Below are 22676 nucleotides of genomic sequence, written 5' to 3' on the forward strand. Positions count from 1 at the left end.
TCTTTTTTCTTTTTGGTCTTTTTGAGACAGGGTCTCCCTATAGCCCCAGCTGTCCTGGAACTCACTATGTAGACCAGGCTGGCCTTGAACTCGCAGAGATCCGCCTGCCTCTGCCTCCCAAGTGCTGGAATTAGAGGAGTGCGCCACCACACCCGGCCCAGTACTCAATATTTTCTAAATTTAAGTCATCTGCATCTGAGGAGACAGCATGCACATGTGCATTGCACTTTCAGTCATTTAAGTTTTTGTGTTTTTGTTTTCTCCCAAGTGTTTCTGGCTCTTCACAAGCAGTGCAGCAGCTCTTGAAGCTGTTTATTTTGCTCAGGGTGCTCTGAATGGGTGGGTTTTAGTTTAACTTGGAGTTCAGAAAGGGTCTCAGAAGGTAACAGGTTTTATCTGAGAGAAGATGCTCAGTGGCTGAGATGATCTGAGGGCAGACTCTGTTGGAGATCTGGCTCCCTGCCGTTCACAGGGAAGCAACCCACAGAAGAAGCACTTCTGTTTGGCCACAGAGAGGTGGGAACCTAGTGTTTACATGCCATCTCCCAGGTGGTAACTTCATCTTAGCACCAACAGTAAAGGTAGGATTGTCTTGTTTGTTCCTTAGGGGGAAGAAGTTTGTGGCAATGAAAGTAGTTAAAAGTGCCGAGCATTACACTGAAACAGCACTAGACGAGATCCGTTTGCTGAAATCAGTGAGTATTAGATCTTTATGTGACCGCAGAAACAGTAAACCAGTCATGTGTGGGATTAAGATGTGGCAAGTGGTACACTAGGCCTAGGTTTTTGCTGTTTAGCTTCAGAGTCATTCTCCTTAAAGAGGGATAGAAGAAAAGCATATTTACACATTCCCTACACATAGTAGGGGATTGCTATATTCGGTGGTTAGAATTCATCCTACAAGCATACATACCTCATAGTTTTCAAGTAAGCAAATTTTTCTTTAACATATTTTATGTGCCACACAGCACTGTCATAAATGTTTTTCTTTCCTAACTGTGGTTAAAGGAAAGTTGTATGAGTAAATTCTAGCATCTACTATATGTTTTGCATTCTTACAGGAAAATGTGTCGACAGGTACTTTATTCATTGATTCAGTTCATCCTGGAAAGATAGGTGTCTTTTATCTGAGCATCCATTTGGTTCTTTTGTGTAGAAAAACAACAGTGCATAGCTGGAGCTTAACACAGCTTGTGTCATGTTCCCTCCCTACCATTGACTGCTCTGCCGCTGCCCCTTGTGCTAATGCTCTCTTCTCAACACAGGTTCGCAATTCAGACCCGAATGATCCAAACAGAGAAATGGTGGTTCAGCTACTAGATGACTTTAAAATATCAGGTGTTAATGGAACACGTATCCTTTCAAGAATGCAATTCTTTTTTTTTTCATATTTATTTTATTGCTGTGTGTGTGTGTATGTGTGTGTGTGCGCGCGTGCGTGCCCCATGGCACATATGTGAATGTCAGCAAGTCAGTTCTCTTTCCAGCATGAGCTCTGGGGATTGAGCTCAGGTAGACAAGCTTGCTTGACAAGCACTTTACCCACTGAGTCATCTCACCAGCCCAAGAACTTATTTTAAATTAATCATAAAATAATTCCCAAAGAAAGAACCTGGTTTTGTACAAACAGCACTGGTGCCTTTTCTCAAGGTTAACTATAAAATTGTACACTTCCAAACACAGATATGAATTATGTATTTGTATCATGCCTTTTCAAGAATATTACTTCAGTTTTCCCCTTTACAAGAAAATTAAAATAATTTTTTAAAGAAAGCTTTGTATTACTAATAAAAGTCTTGACTTATCAGTTAGCACAGAAATTTTAAGGTAAGTGCTTTTTTTAAAAAGGAATGGTCTTAGGCTGGGCATGGTAGCACATGCCTTTAATCCCAGCACTCAGGGAGGCAAAGGTAGGTGGATCTCTGTGAGTTCCAGGCCAGCTGGAGCTACAGGGAGACCCTGTCTCAGAAAGACTTTTAAAAACAAAATTAAAAAAAAAAAAAGACATGATCCTACTGTGTAGTTTAGGCTGGCCTCAAAAGGAGATCCTCCTGCTTCTTCACAGATTTGATTCATTATGCCTGAAAAATGAGGGATTCAATAAATCCAAGCTGGGTGGGGTGGTGCATGCCTTTAATCCTAGTGGTCAGAGGGGGAGAGGCAGGTGAATCTCTGTGAGATTGAGGCCAACTTGGTATACACAGCAAGTTGTAGGCTAGCTGGGGCTATGTAGTAAGACCCTGTCTCAGAAAAAAAGAAAAATGGCCTCTTAAACTGTTTCCAACATCGTAATGTCTGCTTTAGCAATGATACCAAGTCAGGTCAGAGCCAAGCTGTTTCCTTCGTTCCTCATCCGCACATCCCCCTTTTATTTTTCTTGCCATTTAATTTCCCCAAATGATTTTAATAATAAAAATGCTAACAAATGGGGCTGGAGAGATAGCTCAGCGGTTAAGAACACTGGTTGTTCTTGCAGAAGACCCGGGTTCGAATCCCAGCCTCATGGCAGCTAACAACTGTCCTTAACTCCAGTTCCAGGGGATCTGACGGCCTCTTCTGTCTTCCGAGGGTGTTGCATCACATGGGTGCACTTACCTACATGCAGGGAATACACTCATAGACATAAAAAAATGTTTTTAAAAAAAATGCAGACAAATGATGATGGACTAGCCACGCCCACCTATCTGCCAAGACTAGTGTGACCATAGTGCAGTGTCTCCACTCACAAGTCTCTCCTCTCTGTCACTGAACTCAGTAACAGTTTTGCTTCATCTTGATCTGCTGTTATACGATCATAACTAATCCAGTCAGGAAGCCTAACATTAATCAGTGCCAGATCACTGCCTGAACACGTCTCAGAACAGCCTTCCATTGCTGTCACTGTAGTATCCCGGAGTAACATGGTATCCCACCAAACTTAACATGGTTCAGCTGGTAACACTTGATCTTCATCCACCATAAATTGGGAAGGAAAGTATAAGTGATATGTGTCATAATTTTCGGCTACAATTAACCATAACCACTAACATGAAAATCACTTTTCAGCTATAGAAACCTTAATGACCATCATCGGGAAAGCAACGCCCCTCATGAAAGCTATTAGTCATTCATTGATTGATTATTCCCTGCACCACCCAGTGGTTGACCGTGACAGAATTTCAGCTCCCTGTCAGGAATGTGTTTAGTGTTACAAACCATTGCAGGGTTTTTCTAGCAATAAATAACTCAGACATCAGGCAACTGTGTTTCACCTGTTAACCACTTTGCCAAGTCTTTACCTGGTTGTCATCTCTGTGCAAACAGCTTCTCTATTTTTTATCTTCTTAATCTTGTAGAATGAGGATTTTACTGTGGTTCCTGTGCCTTTATAGAAACTTGAAACATTGGAATCATTTTACCACTTGTGTTTACATCACTTAGAGGCTATGTTCTGCTTGTGAGGAACAGCCATCATCCCCACCTTTGGCCATTCCTTACATTAGATCTAATTGATTACTTGAGTGAATTGAGGGTTCTCAGCAGTCACAACCACCCTAACCCATTCTTTGCCTTCAGTTTATCTTCACGGCCCTCGGAACCGTTTCTTTGCCCAAGTACCTCGTCAGCAGTAATTCTTGGCTCATTTCACCCTTGCTGTACTAGTGCAGTCATTCCTGATCTTCTTGATCCTTGTTCTACCATTTTAGTTCTATTCTCCTGACTACCTCCAGACCTTATCCCCTCACATTAAACCAGAGTCCTATTTTCTCTTTGCTTATAAACTAGGTGAAGTCCTTGTCTTGGGCTTCTCATCTTCAATTTAGGCATTGTACCCTTATCCCATGTTTTTGAACAGCCAGGCCTTCTGTTCCTACTACCTAGCTGACATTCTGAACCTTAGTATCTGATTCCTTTACACCCACTAATCGAAGCCCAACTTGTTGAACATCTCTTCATTATTAGATGAATAGCCTCAATCCTGTCTGTGATGGTTTGAGTGAGATTGTCCCCCATAGGCCCCAAGTGTTTAGACATTTTTGTCTCCAGTTGGTGGCACTGTTTTGGGAGCCTTAGAAAGTGTAACCATGCTGGAGGAAGCATGTCACTGGGGGCAGACTTAGAGAGTTCTTAAGCCTTGCCAGATCTCGAGTCACTCTCTTGCTTGCTTCCTATGCCTGCTTGAAGATGTGAGAGCTTTCCTTCTGCTTCTACTCCAGCCACCTCTGCAGCCATGCCTCCTCACCATGATGGTTAAAGATTTATTTATTGGGACTGGAGATGTGGCTGAGCAGTTAGGAACACTTACTGTTCTTCCAGGGGTTCCAGGTTCGATTCCCAGCACCCTTATGACAACTAACAACCGTCTGACTCCAGTTCCAGGGGATCCAACGCCTTCTTCTGACTCTGCAGGCAATATACACTTACACATAAAAAATACTAAATAAAAATATTTTAAAGATTTATTTTTATTTCCATAAGCATTTGATTGCATGTGTGTTTTTACTGGTGTGTGTGGTGCCCAAGAGGAGCAGAGGCGGTGATAGCAGCGTGCTGGTGCTCTTAACCCGCAGTCACTCCTCTACCCCACCCCTTTCTTTTGAGACAGGGTCTTCTATATGAGGCAGTATTCTCATCCCAGGCTGGCCTTCAACTTGTGGAAAATGACATTGAACTTCTGATTTTCCTGCCTCTGCCTCCTAAGTGCTGGGATTACAGATGTGCACTACCACTCCTGGTTCATGTGGTCCTGGCGATAGAACCCAGGGCCTCCTGCTTGCTATGCAAGCACTCTACCAATCAAGCATCCTCATTCCTTGAACTTTGATTTTTAATATTCTTGTCTGCTAATTCTAACATCTGTGTTGGTTCTTGGTCAGTTTCAAGTGATCAGTTATTCTAATTTTAATTTTTTTATATTATTTTTTAATATTTCATTTTATTTTATGTGTATGCATGTATTGCCTGCATGTCGGTAAGTGCACCCATGTTGTACAATGACTGCGGAGGACAGAAGAGGCCTTCGGATCCCCTGGAACTGGAGTTATGGACAGTTGTTAGCTGCCATGTGGGTGCTGGGATTCGAACCCGCGTCTTCTGGAAGACCAGCCAGTGTTCTTAACCACTGACCCATCTCTCCAGCCCCAATATTTTACTATTTTTATTTTATGTGTATGAGTGTATTGCCTGCATGTATGTGAGTTGTACCTGTGTCATGCAGTGCCACAGAGGTCAGAAGAGGGCTTTGGATTCCCCTGGAACTGGAGTTAAGGACAGTTTGTATCTGCCATGTGGGTGCTGGGAACTGAACCCCAGTCCTCTGCAAGAGCAGTCAGTGCTCTTAACCACTGAGCCATCTCTCCAGCCCCATACTTTTAAATGTTTCTTGCATTTTTGCTTTTTAGTATGGCACATTGGTGGCATTCCTATAAACCTTCTGGAACTTCTTCCGTTCTAGGATGCAGTTAGGTTACTTGTAAAATAGTTTCCTCCTACCTTGAGTTTGATGGTGCACAAATTTAATCCCAGCACTTGGGAGGCAGAGGCAGGTGAATCTCTGTGCAGTGTAGGCCAACCTGGACTACATAGCAAGTTCTAGGCACCTGGGACCACAGGGAGACCCTGACTCAAAAACCAAACAAACAGTTTCATACTTTCAGGTTTTTCTTTGATGATCTGTTAGATTGGATTAAAGCTGTGGTTGGGCCAGGACTAAACATTCCCCTCTGTTGAGTCAAGACCTTCCTGAGTAATTCTACCAAGACCCGTGACTGAATTTCCCTCATCTTTTTTGTAGAATGAGTAGTTTTCTAGTATCTGTGGGGATACTGGTTACAGTATCTACTCTAATCCTTCTGGCACCTTGGTCTGTGAACTGTTGTCAACTTGGTCTCCTGAGACTTTGAATGCTGTTTCCACACAGTCTACCTGGCAAACTGGGCCATCTGTCTTGCTCCTCTCCTTCTTAGGGATCTTGGTTCTGTCGCCTGATGTCCAGTGGCTTCTGTTTTATGCACTTGTCTGTCACAATTGGTAAATGCAGTCCTGTTATTCCATCTTGACTGAAATTATTTAGAAATGCAGGCTAGTTTTTCAATCTGTGGAAAATATTTTTGCACTATATACAGTTTTTTTAGTATCATCAGATCTTGTGTTTTTATTATTTAACTTTGGCTTTCTTCTCTAAGAAAGTTTCTCCTCTGCCCCTCTTTATATAACTCTTGGTGCCAATGTTAATTCATTCTGTTTTTGATTGATATATTCACTCACTACTCCTTGATATGGTCTCCACTTTGATAAATGATACCCTCTTTAGAATGGTACCTCTTCTACCAAGCATGGTGGCACACCTACAACCCCAATTCTAGTTAAACTTGGGCTACGTAGTAGTAGGATGCCTTCTGTCCCTTTGACTTACCCTATATCTGGCCCTGGATTTGGCCATTTTCCCAGGGAGTGCAGGCTTTCTTTATTACTAGAGAATCTCACTTAAACATCTGGCCATTAGATCATTACTAAATGCCCATGTGCATGTCTTTACATTCTAGTACGTGAAGAAACTGGGGGTGGGTGATCCACACACCTGCTAAAGTCTCTGCAGTACCCTGCATGTTCAGAGTAGGTGGCACAGTACCCCTGCCTTACATTGCCATCAGGGTGTTTAGGAATAAAGAACATGTGCTGGCACCAAGTGAAGATGAGTTTCGTAATCTACAGAGCAGAAAGCGAGTCACCATCTCTGTTTTAAAATTTTTGGCTTGAGGGCTGGAGAGATGACTCAGTGGTTAAGAACACTGGTTGTTCTTGTAGAAGACCCGGGTTTGAATCCCAGCACCCACATGGCAGCTAACAGCTGTCCGTAACTCCAGTTCCAGGGGATCCAATGGCCTCTTCTGTCCTCCGCAGGCATTGCACGACACGGGTGCACTTACCTGCATGCAGGCAATACACTGATACACATAAAATAATAAATTATTTTTTAAAATATTGGCTTGAGATATATCTTCAGTGTAGAGCAGTTGCCCGGCAAGATAGCAGGTTTGTTCCCTGGCAGTATAGAAAGAAAAATAATTTATTTTTTTACTTTGAGCCTATGTAAGTGGAAGTGTTACCCTGAGCATTACAGAAGAAACTGCTCTGCCTGGATCAAGTTGATGCTTGAGCCTGGCACTTTGACTGCTGCACATTCAGGGTTCATTTTGCCTTTTTCCACAGGAGTATATTAACGTGCATGACTTGAATCATGAATCAGCCTTTCATACAACTTTCTGTTGCATTGACTGTAGAGTTCAGATTATTGAAAGCTACTTATTTTTGCATTATTTTGTGACTTAAGAAAATAGTACAAAACATTGTCATTGGGATGAAATCCACATCTCGCCTGTTTTTCTTGTCTCCTTCTTCTTCCTTAACGAACTTACAGATATCTGCATGGTGTTTGAAGTTTTGGGGCATCATCTACTCAAGTGGATCATCAAGTCCAACTATCAGGGACTTCCACTGCCTTGTGTCAAAAAAATCATTCAGCAGGTGTGTGTATTGCTCAGTGTTAGCTTTTTATATGAAAGTATCCAGTGTTTCCTGTTCAAAAACAGAATTTTTATTTTAAAAAACCAAGAGTTGAGGCTTGGGAAGTGACTTAGCTAGTAAAGTACCTGCCACACAGGCATAAGTACTTGAGTTTGGATCTCTAGTATCCACATAAAAACTGGGTATCTTAGTAAGGGCCGGAGGAGGGTAGATAGATCCCTGGAACTCTGGCTAGCCTCAGTCTAGCCAGTCATAAGCTCTGGGTTCAGTGAGAAATCTTGTCTCAAAAATGAAGTGGATAGTGTCAGACATCCGGCGTTGGCGTCCGAGTGTATGTGCACACAAAACCAGGGACAGCCAGTGTGGTAATTCATGTCTGTAGTGTCTGCATTCAGGAGGCTGAGGCAATACGATCGCCACAAGTTTGAGGCCAGCCTAAGCTGCAGTGCAATCCTGTCTCAGACAAACAAATACTGAAGGTTTTTTGCTGAAATTAAATACTTTATTTGGACCCTAGGGTTTACTGTGTTTATTCTGGTTTAAGTGTTTAGCATAACCATTTTCCCCAGATTTGTCCTCTGTAATTATTAGAAAGGAAACACTTTGAGACACTTGAGTATGTGAAATCAGAAGCCCTTATTTAAAATAAGTTCTGAGCACTGGGCTGGAGAGATGGCTCAGTGGTTAAGAACACTTATTGCTGAAGACCTGGGTTTGAATCTCAGCACACACATGCACCTAACAACTGTCTGTAACTCCAGTTCCAGGGGATCTGACAGCCTCTTCTGTCCTCCATGGGCATTGCACGACACGGGTTCACATGTAGGCATAACACTTGTCCTAGTTTGTTTCTTCATTGCTGTGACAAAACACTCTGACCACTACCAACTTGGGGAGGAAAGGGTTTATTTAGCTTACCTCTCCCAGGTCACAGTTCATCAGGGAGTCCAAGGTAGGAACTCAGGGCAGGAACCTGGAGGCAGGAGCTGGAGCACAGCGGCCATGGAGGATCGCTGCTTACTGGCTTGCTCCCCTGACCCCTGCTCAGCCTGCCTTCTTATGTAACACAGACCCACCTGTCCAAGGGTGGCATCACCCATAGTGGGCTGGGCCCTCCCACATCACTCATCAAGAATATGACCCATGGCCACAGGCCAGTCCAATAGAGGCAATTCCCCAATTGAGGCTCCCTCAACCCAGGTGTGTCAAGTTGACACTAAAGCTATCCAGCACAACACTCATACACATAAAATAAAAATAATAAATGCAAAATATTTTTTAAAAAGTTCTGAGCACTAAATATTAGTATAGAATTGCTGTGCACATCTTATGTGCATGTGAGTGCTCATGTTTAGGTGGGTACTTATGCACACAGGTGTAGAGGCCAGAGGTTAACCTCTTGTTTCTCTGAAGCTGTCTACCTTTTTCTTTGTTTTCTTTTGGGTATTAGGTTTGGGGTTTTGTTTGTTTGTTTGTTTGTTTTAAGATAGGGTCTTATTATGTAGCCCTAGTTGGCCTGGAACTCTGTATAGACCAGACTGGCCTCAAACTCACAGAAATCCACCTGCCTCCCAAGTGCTGGGAGGTATCACCATGCCTGGGCAACTTATTTTGGGGGGCCAAGGCCTCTCTCATTGACCTAGGTTACAGTTAGGATAGACCAGCTGGCTGGTGAGCCCCAGGGATCCACCTGTTTCTGCCTCCCCACTCGGGTTTTTATATGCTCAGCCATCTCTCCAGCCCCAAATTAATTTGTTTGGGTAATACATCAGGAAGAGCTCTGAGCTGGAAATAGGAAGCCTCATTTCTTCATCAGTGAGTATCTGTGGACAGATAACTCGGCCTTCCTTATCTGCGTCTTAGCATTTGAAGACTGTGTTGGGTAGTTGTTCTCAATTAGAGAACACATATATAACATCTCTGAGTAGAATTAGCTTTTAAAAACTTGGCACTTTATATGCCAGGCATGGTGGTGCATACCTTTAATCCCAGTCCTGGCAAGGCAGAGGGAGGCAGATCTCTGTGAGATGGACACCAGCCTGGTCCACATAGTAAGTTCCAGGCGGGGTGGGACTAGGGAGACCCTGTCGCAAACAAAAGCAAAAAACAGAAAAACTTGGTAACTTAATTTTTCTAGGGAAGTCACTCTTTAAAAATATACTGTGATTTCTTTTCCAGAAAGGTCTGGATTTTGTACTTATGAATCTACTGCTTTATTTCCATTCAGGTGTTACAGGGTCTGGATTATTTACACACCAAGTGCCGTATCATCCACACTGACATTAAACCAGAAAACATCTTGTTGTCGGTGAATGACCAGTACATCCGCAGGCTGGCTGCAGAAGCAACCGAGTGGCAACGGTCCGGAGCTCCTCCACCTTCTGGCTCTGCAGGTATGGGGCTGCAGCTCCGCAGGCATCAGAAGCTTCTGTTTCACCTGGTCACAGGGCAGCAATATTCAGTCACTTATTGAGAAAGTACTGAACATAGTGTAGCATTCAAGAGACTTCTAACTATTGCCTTCCAGTGGCAATAAGAAAACTGGAGATTAGTGTCATTTTGGTGAACATGAGCTAAAATAGCTAACTTGTTGTTTAAGGATATTCTTCTTAATTGGTGGGCTCTTTTAAAAATTTTAATCTTTTATTACATTCGTTTACTTTGGAGGGACGTGTGTGCATATAGTCAGAGACGACTCACAGGAGTTGGTTCTCTCCTTCCATCATGTGAGTCCCAGGCATCAAATTCAGGTTGTCAGGCTTGGCAGCAAGTGCTTTTATGCACTGAGCCATCTTGCTGACCCTAATTTTAATTTTTTTTTTTCGGGTGTGGGGGGGGTCCTTTTGAGACAGGGTCTCCCTGTAGCCCCAGCTGTCCTGGAACTCACTATGTAGACCAGGCTGTCCTTAAACTCACAGAGATCCATCTGCTTCTGCCTCCCAAGTGCTGGGACTACAGGCATGCACCACCATGCCTGGCTCTAGTTTTAATTTCTAAGGACAAGTCTTCCTATGTAATAAACCAGACTGTATTTGAACTCCCAGTCCTTCCACCTCTGCTTCCTAAGTGCCAGGATTATAGCTGAGTGACACTGGGTCCACTTCTTGATAGCCGTTTTTTAAGTGTTTACCTCTTAGCTGCTCACAGGTGCTGACATAGAGACTAGTGCAGACAGACTAGATAACTAGTCCGACAAGAGCTTGAGTTGAAGCACTGTTTGAATAATCAAACTTGGTTCTGTTCATTGACTAGGAGGCCTTGGATGAGTTGCTTGATTTTTATTTTTCCTTACCTAGGAGTTATGGGGTTCAGTTTCACAGCAGTGCAGTTAGTAGTGTGCCACACAGTATCATGTGTTAAATAAATGGTGGTTGCTCTGATTATCGTGTTTTTATTCTAGTCAGGGTATATAGATTTTAATTTTAGTAGTTTAATAATTTGAGGAATTTTGTTGACATTTAAGTTGAAATATTAGTTATCATAGACTTCCTTTTAAGGAAGATCTGACAAGGAGGAAACAGTTGTCCAACAGGACTTCAGTTTTGGAACATGGAAAAGTTTTAGTAGAAATAGTTAACATCGGCATATACAATAAAGAGGATACATTTTATGTTGTGTTCAGCCACAGTTATACTTTCTAAAGAAAAGAAGATTAAGCATCCCACCTAAGTTAAACTGTTACCTGCAGGATGCTGTGTGGTACATTACTGTAGCTCTTGCGTGTCACCTAGATTCCTCTTTAAAGCTAAGAAATGGGCCAGTGAGATGGTAAAGATGCTTTTGAGTAAGCCTAGACACCTGAGTTTGATTATGTGTGCCATGTAAAGGTAAAAGGAGAAAGCTGACTCCATAAAGTTGTCCTCATGTGCATTGTGGCAACCCCCCCCCCAGTATCATGCAGACACACATAATTAATGTTTTTAATTAAAAGAAAAAGGGGCTGGAGAGATGGCTCAGTGCTTAAGGGCACTGGCTGCTCTTGCAGAGGACCCAGGGTTAGTTTCCAGCACCCACATGGTGACGGACAACTGTAACTCCAGTTCTAGAGAATCCAGGCTCTTGTGGCCTCTGTGGACATTACACATGCTTGTGATGCACTTACATACATGCAAGCAAAGCACTGATCAGTGCCAAGGAAAATAACAAGGGGGTGGGAGTCCTAGTTGAGACAAGGAGGCTGTTGCCGTATGTGCACACGGGAAGCGTGTGGTCCTAGTGGCATCAGTAGTGGAGACAGAAGTTAGACCTTGGTTCTGTGGAGACCGATGCTGGTTGAGGAGGGAGTCAACATTTATAAGGTTGAGCCACTTTTGTAGGTGTTCTTTGTTTTCTTTAAACATAAATATGTTACGACATGTACCAGTGTTGCTGGTAATGTGGGCTGTACAAGAGATGTTCCATTCTGGGGTGACTCTTCCCATCCTTTGTTAGGGTGCCTGCTAAAGGCTAGGGTTCTTACCTGGTTTTTGTCTTTTTTTTTCTTTTCAGTCAGTACTGCTCCGCAACCTAAACCAGTAAGTATGAGGGATTTCTCTATTCAGTTCTGCTCTGGGTGCTGGGCCTGGGTTCTTCTGAGTGGATGGTCACAGTTGATTTAGAGTTTGGAAACCAAAGAAAAAGAATATTTCCTGCGCTTCTGTAATTTTCTGCAGTAAATTCCAACATACCTCCAGCAAGTTTGTACTGATGAGGCATCTATAAATATGTGTCAGAGTAAGCCAGCCCCAGAGACTGCTCAGAAGACCAAGATTTGTTGTCAGTTTCATTTTTGTGTGGTTTCATTAAAAGTCTGCAGCTTTTAAGTTAATGAAAGGGCAAGTGTGAAATTTAATTAGGAAATAATTAAAGTTAACAGTTGTCTCCAACCAGGGATAATGGATTAGCCACCTGAAGGCTTTATCTGTTTGTAATCTCCGCCCAGGCTGACAAAATGTCAAAGAATAAGAAGAAGAAATTGAAGAAGAAGCAGAAGCGCCAGGCAGAATTGCTAGAGAAGCGAATGCAGGAAATTGAGGAAATGGAGAAAGAGTCGGGCCCTGGGCAAAAAAGACCTAACGAGCAAGAAGAATCAGAGAGTCCTGTTGAAAGACCCTTGAAAGAGAACCCACCTAATAAAATGACCCAAGAGAAACTTGGTATAAATAGAACATCACAAAAATTACTTCATGGCACACTTAGCATTGATGTATCGTTGTTACGTAACATATAGTTTCGTGTATGCAACACATCTCTGGGGGTGTCCTATAAGAATTCAGACCTTGTCGTAAATGTTAGGCAGGTAATAGTAAAGTGTAACTTCTGACTTTTTCTCCAGAAGTGGAACACAGACTTTATTTAGCCATTGGATAAGGATAAGATCTTGTCCTTCCATAAGTAGGTTTTAGAGAGATGTTCAGTCATGTTTAATGTCACTCAATAGAAGCTCTAGAAAATGTTTTAACCTTGTGAGAAATTTTCCTGTTCACTCACACACATACACATGCATCCTTTTCTGTTTGTTTGTTCCTTAGAAGAGTCAAGTTCCATTGGCCAGGATCAAACACTTACGGAACGTGGTGTAGAGGGTGGTGCAACAGAAATTAATTGCAATGGAGTAATTGAAATCGTTAATTACAATGAGAACAGTAATAACGAAACATTGAGGCTTAAAGAGGATCTCCATAATGCTAATGACTGTGGTGTCCAAAATTTGAAGCAGGAAGCTAGTTTCTTAAACTCCCAAAATGGAGACAGCAGTACATCTCAAGAAACAGACTCTTGCACACCTGTGACCTCTGAGGTGTCAGAGACCATGGTATGCCAGTCTTCCTCATCTGTAGACCAGTCACCCAATGAGCAGGACATCAGCCAGCTTCAAGAAAGCTTTCGGGCCGAGATTCCCTGTGCAGAGGAGCAGGAGCAGGAGCCAAACGGACCACTGGACAACAAAGGTACCACATGCAGACATGCTTCCCAGGCCCCTGCCTGCACAGCATGCTCTTGAATTTCTAGACTATTCTTTACAGTGGGCGTCTTGGGTTTTTTGGTGGTGTGTGAAGAGGGTGTTTTTCTTTGGTTTTATGGAGCCGGAGATGGAACCCAGGCCTTGAGCTATGTCTCCAGCCAGCAGCTGTCCAAGGTGCTTCAGTATGGACCACTAACTTGCAGTTATACTTGTTCAAAACAGGATATGCAGCTTTGAGATCATCACTGCACAGAGGTGTTAGTTCTAGAAACTGAAGGTGCTACTGTGCTTTTCATTATGTTAGAAATTTTATTGTAGGTTGCCAGGTTGGGGGCCTGACTGTGTAATAGCTCTTAACTTGGAGGTCTTCATTGTCCTTGGGGTAGCCTGTGTTCATGAAACAGTTACTGATCATGGCTGTTGTCTGTAGGAAAATTCACTGCTGGAAATTTTCTTATTAATCCCCTTGAGCCAAAAAATGCAGAAAAACTGAAAGTGAAGATTGCTGATCTTGGAAACGCCTGCTGGGTGGTAAGTCCCATTTGTTTCCATGCTATGTTTTGAAATGACTGAGTGAAGGAAAATCTAGACTTAGTTACACCAAACTAAAGCATCTCTAATTATGTACTGATACCCCACTTAACATTTTTGTGAAGTTCAGACACACTTGTGAAATATGGAAAGAAGGGTATAATGAAGAACGTGAACCCAGCTTCCATCCTGGTTCCCCTTTCCTAGCCCAGTCCTATCCACTTGCTTTTGGCCAGTCTTGTCGCACCCTGACTCACTTGCACACCATCAGTCCCTGTGCTCACTGTCCTCCCTAACCACACACCATTCTCAACATTGGCATCTAATGTCAACTGCGAACCTTTTCGTTTATGTTATCAACATTTTGGACAGCAATAATTAAGTGAAATTCAGTTGTCTTTGTTGTATCCCTGATTTCCTGTAATTACTACATTCTTAGCTCTTTGTGACAGGCATCTTTGAATAGAGGTCCTGAAGATGGGTCCTACATGTGGGACTGATGCATCAAAAGTTGGGTGCTATAGGGGCTGGTGAGATTGTTCAACAGTTAAAACCACTGGCTCCTCTTGCATTGGACCCGGGTTTGATTCTCAGCACCCACATGGTGGCTAACAACCATCTCTAACTCCCGTTTCAGAGGGCTCCACCATCTTCTTCTGACCTCCGAAGGCATTGCATGGCACGGGTGTACTTACATATACACTCATATACAAAAGATAAAATTTTTTTTAAAGAGTGCTGGCTTTTCTTTCAGAGGACCCAGGTTCAGTTCCTAGCACCCATGTGGTGATGGTTAACAATTGTCTTTAACTCCAATTCCAGGGGGGATCCAACACCCTCTTCTGGTCTATGCAGGCAGACCACTCATACATATATTTAAAAAATTAAAGTTTCCCCAAAAGGGCTGGAGAGATGGTTCAGCGGTTAAGAACACTGGTTGTTCTTGAAGAAGACCCAGATTCAAATGCCAGCACCACCCACATGGCAGCTAACAGTTGTCTGTAACTCCAGTCCCAGGGGATCCAGCAGCCTCTTCTGACCAACACGGGTGCACTTACCCACATGCAGGCAATACGCTCATACACCTAAAATAAAAATTAAAAATTAAAAAAAAAAAATTTTTCCCCAGAAAAGTTGGGTGCTTTGATTTCAAAGTCTTTTTGATGTACAGTACTATATTACGTATTTTTTATTAATGCTTTTTTTTTTACTTGGTTTCTAGTTAGAAAAATATTGGGACTTGGAAGCCAGAAAAGGGGATTGGATCTCCTAGAACTTGTTAGGGATGGCTCTTAGCTAGCATGTCCTGGGAACTGAACTTGGGTCCTCTGGAAGAACAGTCAGTGCTCTTAACTGCTGAGCCATCACTTGAGTCCCAGATTTTTGTGTTCTTGAGACCAGATGTTGCCATAGGCCAGGCTGGCCTTGAACTTTCTGTATGCAGCTGGCTTGGAATTTGAGGTCCCCCTCCTACCTCAGACTCCCAAGTGCTACAGTTAAAGGCATGCTCCATGACATCTAACCTTTCATTATTTTTTAATGGATATCTTTTAAAAATCTACAACAGAATGATTCCCACTTATTTGGGGTGATATTACTTAAAAAGCTGTATACTCTATAAATAGGAAATGGTCCGTATCCAAGCATATTCTAGAATATAGAGATAACCTTTAGAAGATGTAAATTTAGAGCTTAGCATTGACTGTTAAGAGCCTAGTCCTGGGCACCATACCATTCACCTGTCTGGCTGCATGGCCTCCTCATCTTCACCTTAATACTGCCCTAGTCCCTGTACACACAGCTCTGAGCCCTTTAGTTTTGTTTTGTTTTGTTTTGTTTCATTTTCTTTTGTTTTTTGAGTCAGGGTCTTCCTATAGCCCCAGCTGATATCAAACTTGACCAGGCTGGCCCTGAACTCATAGGGATACTCCTGCCTCTGCCTCCCGAGTGCTAGGATTAAAGGTGTGAGCCCTTATTTTCACCAAGTTCCTATTCAGATGCCATCTTAGAGGGAGCTCTTTGTCTCAATCCCTAACACATTTACCTTTCTCCCTCTTGGCCCTTATTTTTCCTCCACAGTACTTGGTGTCCTCTGGTGTTCAGTGTTTGCTGAGTGTTCGTTCTCTAGGACGTGCTTCTCACAAATGATTTTTATTGTTCACTACTGTATCTGTGGTACTTGGATCTGTCTGCAAATACCACACCACAGACATTTAGTGGTCGTCAGTGTTTTAACTCATTTCGTGTTGGACTTTGTGCCTTTGTTTGCCTTCCTGCATGCTTTCTAGCCATGTAACAAGAGACTTTTTTTTACTCTGTTGTAGTTGCTCCTGTCCCTTTTACTACAGCAGAATTCATCTCAACTATTAAATGCATGTCTGTGTGCGTGTGTTTACAAGCACATGTGTGGAGAGCAGATGACAACCTTCAGGAGTTAGTTCTCTCCCTCCACTTTCAGTTCAAGGAATTGACTCAGCTCATTGGGCTTGTTTACCAAGTAGTTTTACCCACTAAGCCATCTTGCTGACCCTATTATTATTATCATTATTATATATTTTTGAGATAGGTTCTCACTGTATAGACCCGGAGAACCTAGACTCACAGAGATTCACCTTCCTGTGTCTCCCATGTGCTGGGATTAAAGGGTCCACCACCATTCCTGGCCTTAATATTTTTTGTGTGTGGTATATGTGTGTGTGTGTACACGTGTGTGCACATTTATAAAGACCAGGGGAGGATATCAGGTGGCATCTTCTCAATTACTCTCTGCCTTCTTTCTTTTTTTTTTTTAATATTTATTTTTATTTTATGTGTATGTGTGTATTGCCTGCATGTAGGTAAGTGCACCTGTGTCTTGCAATGCCTGCAGAAGACAGGCTGTCAGATCCCCTGGAACTGGAGTTCTGGACAGTTGTTAGCTGCCATGTGGATGCTGGGATTCGAACCTGGGTCCTCTGCAAGAGCAGCCAGTGTTCTTAACTGCTGAGCCACCTCTCCAACCCATAGAGCTCCCTTTTCATCCGTGTCTTCAGTGCCCCAGCATCTGGCCTTCAATACACAGGTTTTACATGGTTTTAAAAGATTTTTTTTTTTTTATGTGTATGCATGTATTGCCTGCATGTATGTAAGTGCACCTGTGTCATGCAGTGCCCTCGGAGGTCAGAAGAGGCTGTCGGATCTGCAGGACTGGAGTTATAGACAGTTGTTAGCTGCCATATGGGTGCTGGGATTCAAACCCTGGTCTTCTGCAAGAACAGCCAGTGTTCTTAACTACTGAGCCATCTCTCCAGCCCCAAGAATTTTTTTTTTAATTTAAAAAAAAATTATTATGTTTTATCTCTGCCTGTCAGCTATACACAAGCATAGTTTAGACATTTAAATCAAATGTGCCATCCACTTTGCCAGACTTTCATTCACCATGACAAGTGTTTGCCTTCACCTCAGTGATAAATGACATGGCTATAGTAGGTATCTACCTCTGCTCCACTCCTCCTTCAGATGCTGTGGTAATGGTCCATAGTTACACTGTTTGAACGCTGATGCTCTTCTCACATGAATGGGACTTGTTTGAGTTGTAATGCCTTTTTTTTTCACATAACATTTAGTTTCCTGTATTTTCTTTGTAATCCTAGCATCTAGAATTGGATTACATGTATTTAGCACCACACCTAGTTTATGGAGATTCCTAGTGTGAGAGGGATCAGGTCTAGCGCCTCAAGTGTGCTAGGTAGTCACTCTGCAAACTGAGCTACATCTCTAGCACATAAAGATTATTGTTTTCCACCTGTCTTTCCAGTCCCTGTTTCTGGTCTCTCCTATATTCTCTTCAGTGTGCACCCTTTTGCTGGAGTACAGAAGCCTGTGTGATGACTTCCTAAGAAAGAGCATACAGTACTGGGGGAGTTGCCTAGCCTAGGGGATAGTTTTCACTGCTCTCACCTCCACTGGCTGCATGCAGATTACCAGGGTAAAGTCATTTTCCTGGGAGTGGAAAAATGGCAGACAATACCCAGACTCTAGAGAAGAAATTGGAGAAAGGTGAATAACAGTTTTTAGAGGAGGTGGTTAACAAGTGAAACAAGTGAATATTTCTAGCTTTAATAGTGAAGAAGAAAGATAGAGAACCTTACTGAGCAGGAGTAAAAGAATCCATAGTCCAGCTTCAAGAGCATCCCACTCTTGGCAAGAAGGAGCACCAATCCTAGATGCTTCAGTAGGATTATTTCAGTAACAAACATTTTCTTCTTCTTTTTTTTTTTTTTTTTTTTTTTTGAGACAGGGTCTCCCAGTAGCCCCACCTGGCCTGGAACTCACTATGTAGACCAGATTGGCCTTGAACTTACAGAGATCCACTTGCCTCTACCTCCCAAGTGCTGGGATTAAAGTGTGCGCCAGACGCCCAACATAACATTTTCAAAGAGCAGAAAATGAGATTCCAGGCAAGTGGCACTTGGAGATGCCAGGTTTTTGTTGGCACTTTGCTGGAACAGCTGCAGGTGTCCATTTTAAAAAGACTTTGCATTGGTGGTTTGGCAGCCTGTGACTCTTAGGCAACGTGTTGCAAGTGACCTGGTACACACTGAATCCTGGCCAGCATGAGATGATAGACTGCTGAGAATGGTCTTTGAATCAATAATCAGAGTGGAAATGTATTGGAGCTGGTGTCTGCAGGAAAAATTAAACTGATTCCAGGAAGTGTGCCAAACAACAGACACAGAAAGATCACATGGGCAGGGCCAGCACAGACAGATTTCTGAAGGACAGCTTCAGAAATGGTGTGACCAGCACTTCAAGCTCCGCCTGTAAGCACCACCCTCTGATCAGACCACATCTCTGATCCTGTCCACTGGAGGGAGAGAGACCTGGAAGTCAGAACATGACTGTCCAGGGTGACACAGGCTTCTGAAAGCCTGGGAAGGAACTCGAGACAAACTGAATCCAGCAAACCTTCAAACAAGCAAGTTTGTTTTCATGTACCCCCCTCCCCCGACACACACATCCATCCAGCCCTCTCCCCTTCACATTTAGCCCGTCTTTATTTAATGCGCTCTCACTTGAACAGAGCAGGTCTTTCTTTCTACACCCCCCTCCCAGCTCTTTCCATTTGATTGTCCTCAAGTGAAACTGTGGCCAAACTCATTACAGATCAATAAAATGGTAGGAGTTAATACACCCCTTTCAATAACAACCTGAGCATTAGCAGTCTCCATTCACCAATCAAGGGACATAGGTGAACATATTGGCTCAAAGGCAGGAGCCTTGTGTTAGCAGTGTTTAAGACAGCATAGGTAACTTTACCTTAAAGACAGATGCAGACAGTCTTACCATGAAAAGATGTGAAAAAGTATTCCAGGCAAATAACCCTTGGAAAAGAGGGGTTCTTGTTCACAACTAGTTAAGTGATAATGGTCATTTCTTCCTGATTAAGGAACAGTTTGTCAAGGACATTCGATTCTAAACACATAGCACAGTGGTCACAGGTGTTGTGAAACAAATGCTATTAGTTTTAAAGTCACAGATAAACTTCAGCATGACCGTAGTATGTGACTTTGGTGCGCCACTCACTGGTTGACAAGTCGTCCTGGCAAAAAGTAACATCTGAATGAGAGAACAACAAATGGACTTAAAGACATCTACAGAGCACCGTACCTGAACACTGCAGAATATGTAGATCATATAATAAGACACAAATCAAGTCTTAGCAAGCAATTTGTACAAATTGAAATAAAACTGTGACTCTGATCACAAAACTACAAATCAGCCTGATCTTGGGCAACTGCACTGCGCACATACATGTTTAAAGCTAAATTTTTTTTTAATGTATATGAGTGTGTTGCCTGCATGTTGTGCAATGCCTCGGAGGTCAGAAGAGGGCTTCGGATTCCCCTGGAATCGGAGTTAAGGACGGTTTGTAGCCACCATGTGGGTGCTGGAATCGAACCCGGGTCCTCTGCAAGAGCAGTCAGTGCTCTTAACTGCTGAGCCATCTCTCCAGCTCAAATCCTTTTTTTTAAAAAAAAAAGAGGTACCATACAACATACATACATGGAAATTAAAATATACAGTATTGAGTGATAAATGAACGTGTCATTGACGAACTCAAAAAAGAAATCAGAAAAATCCTAAAATTGAATGAAAATGAAAACACTTTGTACCAAAACTCCATGGGTAAGCAGTTCTAAGGAAAATTTACAGCGCTAAGTGCTTGTATTTAAAAATCAAAGGGGGACACAGAGATGGCTCAGTAGTTAAGAGCACTGACAAATAAGTAAATGAAAGAAAGGAAGGAAGGAAGGGAGGGAGGGCTGGTGAGCTGGCTCAGTGATTAAGAGCACTGACTGCTCTTACAGAGGACCTGGGTTTGATTCCCAGTGTCTACATGGCAGCTGACAACCGTAGGTAACTCCAGTTCCAGGGCATCTGATGCTTCCTTCTGTCTTCCCCCAGCACTGCACAACACTGGTGCACTTACATACTTGTAAGGAAGGCATAACACTCATACGTACTAAGTAAATAATTTTTAATTTTAATTTTTTTGGTCTTTTTGAGACAGGGTCTCCCTGTAGCTCCAGCTGTCCTGGAACTCACTATGTAGACCAGGCTGGCCTTGAACTCAGAGATCCGTGTGCCTCTGCCTCCTGAGTGCTGGGATTAAAGGCATGCGCCACCACATCTGCCCAAATTTTTTTTTTTTTTTTTTTAAGAAATCAGATCTCAAGTTAATGATGCACTTTGTGCCTTGGCAAAACTAAAGTCAAACCCAAAGTCAGGAGATGGAAAATAAATAAAGATCTGGGCAGAGGGCTGGCTCAGCAGTTAAGAGCACTAACTGCTCTTGCAGAGGACCTGGGTTCAATTCCCAGCACCCACGAACCGTCCTTAACTCCAGTTCCAGGGGAATCCGAAGTCCTCTTCTGACCTCCGAGGCATTGCACGACACGGGTGCATTCACATACGTGCAGGCAATACACTCATTCACATAAAATAAAAATATTTTTTTTTTAAAAAAGAGGATCTGGGCAGAAATGAATGGCATAGAAACAAAATACGAAGACCAGGAGTAGATTCTTAATAAAAAAAAAGACTGATAAAGCCTTAGACACATTGCCCAAAACCCAGAGAGAGCACCTAAGATACTAATCCCTCCCTCTTACCCACTTCTAGACATATGGTACCACTGGTCCAACCCTTGTGAGGTGGCAGACTTGAGCCACATTGCTTCTCCAGCTCACCAGCAGAGCTCTTCTGCCTCTCAGCAGATCCTCAAAATAATCCTTTATTTTTCACTTTGTAAATTTTGTGCACTGACTTCTTTGCCAGTCTATTTAATTCCTACTTCCCATAGCCCACATATGGACATTGAAATGTGTGTGTGTGCGTGTGCATGCGCACGTGCCCCACAGTGCAAAAGACTGCTAGCCAGGGTCCATTCCCTCTTTATGTCGTGTGGGTTCTGGGTATTAAGCTTGGGGCATCGGGCTTGCTGGCAGGCGCCTTTACCCACAGCACCATCTCACTGGCCCCTGGCCATTGAATTTTTAAATTGTGAATGTTCTTTCAGCGAGTGTCCCTGGGTTTCAGCCTTCCCTCTCCTGTTGCTCTGTGGTTCGTGTCCTTTTTTCTCATTAGTCAGACTTAGTCCAGTACCTTCTCCCTGAAGCTTTCTGTCCAGTCTTATTAACAGGGTTAGAAACTTTGTCTTCCATATTTTGCTTTGCATATTCTAAGAGCTATAGACATTTCTTTCCTATCTACAATTCATTAAGCTTGTCTTTGTATTTTTATTAAGCTTTAATTTTTTAAACAGAGTGGTGGTTGTGATTATAAGCTGCTTGGAACCTACAGCTTTTTGTTGATTTTTTTTTTTTTTTTCATATGTATGAGTGTTTTGCCTGCATATATTAGTGCACCTGTGTGTGCATACAGAGGCCAGAAGAGGGCATTGGATCCCCTGGAACTGGAGTTGTAGACAATTGTTAGCCACCATGTGGATTCTGGGACCTGAATCCAGGTCCCCTGCAAGGGCAGTCAGTGCTCTTAACCACTGAGCCAGTTCTCTAAGCCCCTAAATTTCTTTCTTAATGAAGCTTATTGTTAGTCTTAATCTGTATACCAATACTAAGCTGAGGCTCATTTGTTTTCAAAAGTAATTTGAACTAGGCATGGTGGCACACACCTGTAGTCCCAGCACTTGGGAGGCAGAGGCAGGTGGCCTGAGTTTCAGGGCAGCTGGGGCTACAGGGAGACCCTGTTTCAAAAAGTTTTAAAAAAATAAATAAAAGCAAACATAATTTGAGATAACAGTAAGACAAAGCACTGTTTAAGGTTGACAGTGTCAAATGATACTTGAGAATCATACAGCTAAATGGAAATGGTTTTGGAAGATTTTTCAGAGAATTTATTTTAGTCTCCATTGTTAAGCAGTCCTGACTTGTTCTTTTAAAATACAAACATCCTTTCCCTCTTTCACTTGCTCAGCACAAGCATTTCACGGAAGATATCCAAACCAGGCAGTACCGGTCTCTGGAAGTTCTAATAGGATCTGGCTACAACACCCCTGCTGACATCTGGAGCACCGCATGCATGGTAATGCTTCCCCGTTGGCCTTCTCTCAGTACGAGGTGGCTCTGTGCTAGGCCCTGAGTGCTGACTTCAGTGCACCAGCAACAGAACAAGACCTGCTAGAGGCAACTTC

General features: G+C 42.8%; 1 protein-coding gene across 1 annotated transcript in view; it reads left to right on the forward strand.

Annotated features, from left to right (window-relative positions):
* Srpk1 (SRSF protein kinase 1) overlaps positions 1-22676 on the forward strand; it is a gene marked incomplete in the record, with an annotated part of 55974 nt that overhangs the window by 21519 nt on the left and 11779 nt on the right. Inside the window, 9 exon segments of the mRNA XM_008840091.3 lie at positions 608-695; positions 1266-1353; positions 7400-7506; positions 9734-9899; positions 11995-12020; positions 12428-12641; positions 13017-13436; positions 13881-13981; positions 22460-22567. Coding sequence (XP_008838313.1) covers positions 608-695; positions 1266-1353; positions 7400-7506; positions 9734-9899; positions 11995-12020; positions 12428-12641; positions 13017-13436; positions 13881-13981; positions 22460-22567 — 1318 coding nt within the window.

Source organism: Nannospalax galili, unplaced genomic scaffold (assembly GCF_000622305.1).
Source record: "Nannospalax galili isolate Female #2095 unplaced genomic scaffold, S.galili_v1.0 scaffold538, whole genome shotgun sequence".
Lineage (NCBI taxonomy): Eukaryota > Metazoa > Chordata > Mammalia > Rodentia > Spalacidae > Nannospalax > Nannospalax galili.